Genomic DNA, 7,484 nt, shown 5'->3' with positions numbered 1-7,484 from the left:
TTTGGAAAACTTTTGGAACTTAAATAGAGGATTCTTTGCTTTAGAGGTGGATTACTTCCTTGAATGATAGCTGTCAAACCAGCTGTCAAAGATTAACACCTTTTTGACACCAAACAATGGTTAGTACTTCCGGCAATTGATTCGAAATTTTTTGTATCAGACAGATACTCTTTTGAAACTCAACTCGTCTTGTCATTTTCAGCGATGGAAAAATGCTACAAAGTAGCCCGTATCTTGGGATATGTGTGGAGTAAACTTTAACATTATTGGATCTTTTGAATGTCGGTATTAGGCTCACTATTATGGAACCTCAGGTAGGACGGGGTGTGATAAGACAGCAACCAACAGACGTGGCCAAAAAATAATCTACGCTAATGGTTCTCTTCTATGAGTCTGGAACTGGCGGAGCACAAAACAGAAGTTATACTCATAAGCACCAGGAAGGTAGAAGAACGAATAGAGTTCACCATCGGGTAGTGCGAGATTACTTCACAGCCGCAGCTGAAGTATCTGGGAGTATTATTGGATTCCAAATTAAAATTTAAGGAACACCTGGCGTATTTTTCCGGCAAAGCAAACAACTCTATCGAGAATGACGACTGAATAGGCACAGTGTGCTTTCCAGTCGACGAATGGCGAAAGCAATGAGTTCCGTAATATTGTATGCAGAACCAGTATGGATACAGAGCGTATGCTAAACAAGTTATTGCAGTGTATAGGTTTTCTGCAATTCGAGTTATAGGTGCTTTTCAGACTAAATCAACCGACGCTGTTGAAATATTAGCCAGTATGCCACCCATTGACATTCAGGGGGATTAACTCGAGCGATTATATCAGCTATCAGCGCCTAAAACAGTATCAGCAAAGAAAGAGCAGAGGAACAAGAGGACCAAAATGTGATAGGAGTGGTGGGATGCCTCATCCAAAGGGCGCTGGACCCGCAGACTCATACCGGACATCCACTCGTGGATAGACAGACGATTTGGGACCTGAATTTCCATCTGACCCAAATATATAGTGGACATGGGTGCTTTAGAAGCTACCTTTTCAGATTCCACAATGACATTAGTCAGAATTGTCCTTCCCTCGAAATAATACTTAGACGATGGTTCCGTGCGAGGGTCTTTAGTTGAGAGTATGTTAGGTTTAGCGGATTACAGTTTCGTACTATGGTTTTCGACGCTTCGACCTACTATAATTATAATTAATTCAGTTCAATTATTCCACATAGTCGCTGTAGTCGAAGTAGTCCTCCAAGTTTTTGACATCTTATTTGTGGCATGCGTTGTGTGTTTTTCAAAAGAGACCAAAGTCTAGGCGATTATTTTTTCATTATCGCCGAGTTTCCTTTTCTAAACTGCCAGTGAGTATCCTCTTGAGGTGTAACGTTATATAAATGAGTCTGAGAAATAATTGTGAAGGATTTTGTAGCCGCGAAATTAATTCGAAATTCAATGTATGTCACAAAACAATATCCGGTCAGCCATGAATCCTAACATGCGTCTTGCGAAGGTGACAACTAACCATAAAACATGTGGATATAATTTAGGGGCGCTATTTCAGAGAAATTTGAACTTCTCAGACCATGTGTTATGGTTTCGTTTAAAATAAATATTTCTCTCAACAAGGTCTTCAAACAAATGTAGAAATTATGTCAAGTTCACTATCAAAAAATTTCCACAAGTGCTTAAAAACGCTGACAAACATTATCAGGGTTAAGCAAACAAAGCAACCCGTTGTGTTAGAAAGCAAACAAAAATATACATTCAAATTTAGATATGTATGTAGGTCCGACGACAGCTGGAATGTAAACATTCCGGATTATTTAAAAACAGAATATATTTTTCGCGAGTTAACATTTTAAGTTTGGTGAACGAAGGTGAAAGTTCCCTAAAAATGGCAACGAAATTATTAACTTTAATCGCTTCCACTTTTCTGTTGCTGACTTTGATCAGCAGCAACATCAACGTGGTTGCAGCGGAGACAGAAGCTGGTGCCGTTGACGATTTGAACTTAGGGAATTTTAATGATAAAGCAAATGGAGTTCTTCAAGATGCTATTGATGAGGAAGAAAGTGAAGAAGACAGCGATGAAGCAGACGACGAAAATGATAGCAAAGAGATCGTAAAGAAAAACAAAGATAAAAAAGAAACCCGCAAAGAGTCGAGTACAAGCAAAAGTGAAGCAGATGCCAAAGAATTGAAGGAAGATGTAGATAAAGAAGGTGAGTATGCCCGAAAGCTGAATAAGCAAGAACGCATAAATTTTCGATTGACTTCGGAAAAGTGTCTTACCACAATTAGAAGTATTAAGTCCGTACTAAATTTAGATCAAAAACACTTCCAATTCTTTTCAAATTCTACATAATTCATTTTCTTTCCGACCCGTTGGCACTTTAATGAAACAATTTATTGAAAACTTTATTCTAATAAAATATCTGCATTATTTTGATTTAGTTGTCGATAACCCTAAAAATAAAAGAGGTAAAAATGGCGGCGATCGCAAAAGAAAACGTAATAACTTGAGAAATCGTAAAAGAAAACAAGCAATCGCTGAAGCCAAACTCCAAGAGCTTACTCTGTTGGAAAATGCGCAAGAGGAAGAAAAGAACATTAGAGCTGAACCAACAACAGAGAGTATCGAAGATTCAGAGACCAGAGACCAGTACCGAAACTGTAACGGAAGAATCGAAAGACACTAAACGAGAGACTACTAAGAAACCGAGTGCCAAGAAACCTAAAGCACGACCGGCAAAATCTGCAAAGCGCAGTACTAAAAAATTCAAGGTCACTGGAATACCGTTTCCGAAAAATAACAAAGGTAAAAGGGGGAATGGTAAAAAGAGGCAGAAGCAGAAGCAGAAGGGACGAGGTAGACGAAGACCGAAGTTCGGAAAGAGCCTCTAAAGGAAATTAGTATCTTAATTCATTTCTTAATATTTAAGTAGCTTTTATGTAAATATTATTTATTATTATATGGAGAAGGGTATTTTAATAAACTTGTATTTTATTGAATTAGTTAACTTTTCGGAAAACCCTATATATTACGGATACAATTGATCAATTGAGCTCTGGCTAAACTGGCAATGCGATCGGAAAAAGAAGTTCGATCTTGAATTAAACACAACGTTTTCATTCCCTAGTGAAGAAGATCGGACTAATGGTTCGGTGACAGTAACATAATATATGTGTTCACCCAAAGATCAAAGGATGAAATAAGAACCGGAGTCGGTTTTTCCTGTAGTCATCTATACCTAGAAGGTAGCTTCAAACTAAATGACTACATTTCAGTCTTTCTGGCTGAAATTGTTGGTATAAGAAAGGACAACAAGTGGTCTTATAGTTTATTCAGGAGATTCGGTTAGGTTAGGTTAGGTTAGGTTAAGTTAAGAGATCAATCCCAACAGGGATCTCACTTGGACAACTAACAACGCCGATCCGTTGTGGTACTTAAAAACTCCCATATAGTTTATCATAAGACCATTAAAAATCGACGAAGCGCTTTGAGCATCCCACAAAATTTTTTGAGGCTGCTAATGCCACTTTCGGCTATGTCTTTGTCGAACCAGCAAGTTTATTAAATTCATAATGGGTAGTCCAATGGCAATTAAGGCTATCTGTAGCACCTAAACGAAGCCTCACTGTTTTGGGTTTAGGATTAGGAGGCAATAACTGGGCTGCCAGTGGGAATCTCGTTAAGCATCAACTGGGTACCCCGTCATATAGGAATCAAAGGAAATAGAAAGAAAAACAAGAACACTATTTCTTTATCCATTTCCACTACAGTCAGATCTACGCAATCTGAACGAACTCTAGGGACCAATAAGGATCGGTATGCTAAATTCAGACGTGGGCACCGAAGACGATGAATTCAGTGGGCGTCCAAAAGAGATTGTTATCAAAGAAAACATAAAAAAGTCCTCAAAATAATTTTGGATGAGCGTAAAGTGAACTCGTTCGAGACATCTGGCACTATATAGATATTCCAGGGCAATAAACCCGCGTTTTTACGTTGATATATGAGGGTGGATGAAAAGTGCCTTCATCATTTCACTTCAACGTTCAATCGACAGTCATCCGAGTGCACTGCACACGATGAACCCGTTTCAAATAGTGAAAAAACGCAACAGTCGGCTGGCAAGGTTACATCTATATTTTGAGATTCGGAAGGAAGGACCATCAACAGAGACTAATATATATTACATAGGTGAACCATTTGAATGATGAATCAACTAAACACGTCCGCACTTGAAGAAAAAGGAATGGTTGTTTTACCAAGACCACACCGTGTCACAAGTCAGTGAATGAAGAGGAGATCGCCGAAACTGAGGCAAAGAACAAATCGCACTAGAAAACTGGTATCGAAAATTGGAAGGTCACTTTAATCAGTATATCACCCTTGACAGAAATTATAATGAATAAAAACAAAACGAAATTACCCCAAAAAAATTGTGTTTTACTACGATTAAGTGACCTATTAAAACTGAAGTTTGAAATTGAAAACTCTCCAAAAGAGTCCTTATTTGACGTCTTAATCATACCGTGTTTTTCGAAGGACTAACCGCCTGCCAACTAACAAATAACAGGCTTAAGTTCAACGAAAAAAACAACTATAAGCATGGGAAGAAGTGGAGTAAGATGTGGTATTTCGGATTACAAGTAGACTATAAATCATGTCTGAGAGAATAAGTCTAAAATATTGAAGATCTTAATGGAGGATAGATGAATAATGCTCTCGCTAAAATAATTATTTTATTCGGTTAATATCATGGCCGGACAAAGCATGAAAAATTAGCTACATATATGTGGCAACACCACAAGTTTATATTGCGCATTTATTTCGCAAATGCAACCATGCGCATTCTATTCACTTTTAACTTGTATTCGTTTTAGGTTAGTTAAAGAAAATAAAAACGCCTATCGTACAACCGACTCGGCTAAAATTTAATATCGTAGCGGCCAGTATTATATATATAAAAAATTAATTATATAGAATTCATGTTGGCGGAAGGCGCAGCCCCTTGATATCATCTATTTATATAACCCTGTGTTCGACCTTCTCTACATAGGTATAAAACCACCATTTCTAGTTTGGGCGATCTAAAGTTTTCCATGTTTTGATTTTTCTACACATTATTCATTTGGTTTGATACTTTGTCGTAATTCGATTTCAATTTTTTGACTATAAACAAGTCAAGCAGACAGAAAAGATATCAGACCGCCTTAATGAAAAATACTACTATATTGCTTCTTTAAAATTCCGTTCAATTTTTCAGTAGTCGCTGTTGAAAACCTTAAAGCCATTCAAGTAGTCCTCCAAGTTTTTGACATCTTATTTGTGGCGCGCGTTGTGTGTTTTTCAAAAGAGACCATAGTCTTGTCGATTATTATTTAATTATCGTCGAATTTCCTTTTCTAAACTGCCAGTGAGCATCCTCTTGAGGTGTAAGGTTACATAAATGAGACTGTGGAACAGTTGTGAAGAATTTTGTAGCTCCGGAAGTAATCCGAAAACAAATGTATGTCACAAAACAATATCCGGTCAGTCATGAATCCTATACATGTGTCTTGCGAAGGTCACGACTAGCCCCAAAACATGTGGATATATTCTAGTGAAATTTGAACATCTCAGACTATGTGTTATGGGTTTGTTTAAAATAAATATTTCTCTAAACAAGGTCTTCAAACACATGATGAAAATAGGTCAAGTTCACTATCCAAAAATATACATAGTTTCAGTATATTGAAACACCTGTTTTCAGAGATATTTTCAAGATATTTTCTTCTATATTTCTAGGTTGAGTAAACGAATGCATTAGAAGGCAAACAAATATATAATTTCAAATGGAGATATGTAGGTCCGATGACAGCTGCAATAATTATTATGTAAATAAACTGGATTATATAAAAACAACATATATTTTGCTGCAGCTAACATTTCAAAATGCAATTTCTTTAAAAATGGCAACGAAATTATTAACTTTACTCGTTTCCACTTTTCTGTTACTGACTTTGATCAGCAGCAACATCAACGTGATTGCAGCAAAGACAGAAGCTGGTGCCGTAAAAGTAGGACAGGAAAAAGGAAATCTAACAGAAGCCGTTACAGAATCAAATACAAAAGCAAGTGATGTAGATGACATAGAATCGGGAGAAGATATAGTTAAAGAAGGTGAGTATGTCAGAAAGAGTGATAAGCAAGAATGAAGGATTTTCGGTTGACTTCGGGGAAGTGTCTTACCCCAGTTAGAAGTATAAAGACCGTGCCCATTTTAGATTAAGAACATTTCTAGCTCGTTTCTAATTGTTCATTATTTCTTAGAAAAGGCAAATAAAAACCAAACAGAAACCGTTACAGCGTCGAGTGCAAGTAAAAATGTTACAGTGGTAGAAACCGAAAGTAAAAATCAAACAAAAACCGTTAATGGGACGACTACGCAGGCAAGTGATGCAGATGACAAAGAACCGGGGGAAGATGTAGATAAAGAAGGTGAGTATGTCAGAAAGAGGGATGAGCAAGAACGAATAGTTAGAAGTATTAAGTTCGTGCCAATTTTAGATTAAAAGCACTTCTAATTCTTTCCAAATCCCTTTCGTCGGCACTTGTGTACAGCTATTTTTTGAAAAAAACTTTATTCTAATAAAAGTTCCGCATAATTTTTATTTAACAAGCAATTGGCAAAGTGAGTATCCAAGAACCTTCTCTGCCGGAAGAAGCGGAAGTCAGTCTCCAAGAACTTTCTCAGCCGGAAGATGCGCCAGAGGAAGAAGAGAAGATTGAAGCTGAGCCAACTGCTGATAATAACGAAGATTTACAAGCCCCTCCCGAAACTGAGGCACAAGAAGAAAATAAACAGGATTTTGAAGAAAATAGGATCCAGGAAAATCGTAAACCGACTACTAGGAAGCCGACAGCATCACAGAAGCCCACGCAGCCAGCAAAACCTCCAGGTCGCTATAATGTAAGAGTGAAAGTCATAAGAAATAACAAACCGGTTCCAGTAAAATACATAAAGGGTAAAAAGAAGCAGGGGCGGAAACCGAGGCAGAAGCAGAAGCAGAAGCAGAAGCAAAAGCAGAAACCGAGGCAGAAGCAGAAGCAGACGCAGAAGCAGAAGGGACATGGTAAACGAAGACCGAAGTCCGGAAAGAAGCGCAGGAAATCAAAATCGTAATTCAAATTCATGAGATAATAAACATAAAAATAAACATGTATTTTATTCAGTTAGTTAACTTTTCGGAAAACTTTAGAGATTACGCATTCAAGTGATCAATTGATCTCAGGCTGAACTGGCAAGGCAACCGGCAAAAGAAGATGGAAGATAAATTAAACACAACGTTTTCATTCCCCAGTAGAGAAGTTCGGACAAATAGTTCGGTGACAATAACAATATCTATGTATTCAGTCAGGGATCAAAGGATGAAATAGAAACAGTAGCTGGCTTTTTATGTAGTCATCTATACCTAGAAGGTAGCTTCAAACTA

At 37.5% G+C, this 7,484-nt stretch overlaps 1 protein-coding gene and 1 non-coding gene across 2 annotated transcripts; both read left to right on the top strand.

Moving 5' to 3' along the window:
- Positions 1-1,896: 1,896 nt before the first annotated feature.
- On the top strand, positions 1,897-2,981 carry LOC105227759 (DNA ligase 1). The gene is made up of 2 exons (XR_007422683.1): positions 1,897-2,337; positions 2,381-2,981. It is a non-coding gene; the product is annotated as a DNA ligase 1 (transcript).
- A 2,875-nt stretch (positions 2,982-5,856) lies between these two features.
- On the top strand, positions 5,857-7,174 carry LOC105227767 (neurofilament medium polypeptide). The gene is made up of 3 exons (XM_011207281.4): positions 5,857-6,171; positions 6,322-6,489; positions 6,672-7,174. Exons 1-3 carry the CDS (start codon positions 5,961-5,963, stop codon positions 7,172-7,174), a joined length of 882 nt encoding a protein of 293 aa, XP_011205583.2. The 5' UTR covers positions 5,857-5,960.
- Positions 7,175-7,484: the final 310 nt, after the last annotated feature.

Source organism: Bactrocera dorsalis, chromosome 4 (assembly GCF_023373825.1).
Source record: "Bactrocera dorsalis isolate Fly_Bdor chromosome 4, ASM2337382v1, whole genome shotgun sequence".
NCBI classification, from domain to species: Eukaryota; Metazoa; Arthropoda; class Insecta; order Diptera; family Tephritidae; genus Bactrocera; species Bactrocera dorsalis.
The sequence above is the reverse complement of the archived record's forward strand: the minus strand, read 5'-3'. Positions and strand labels throughout refer to the sequence as shown.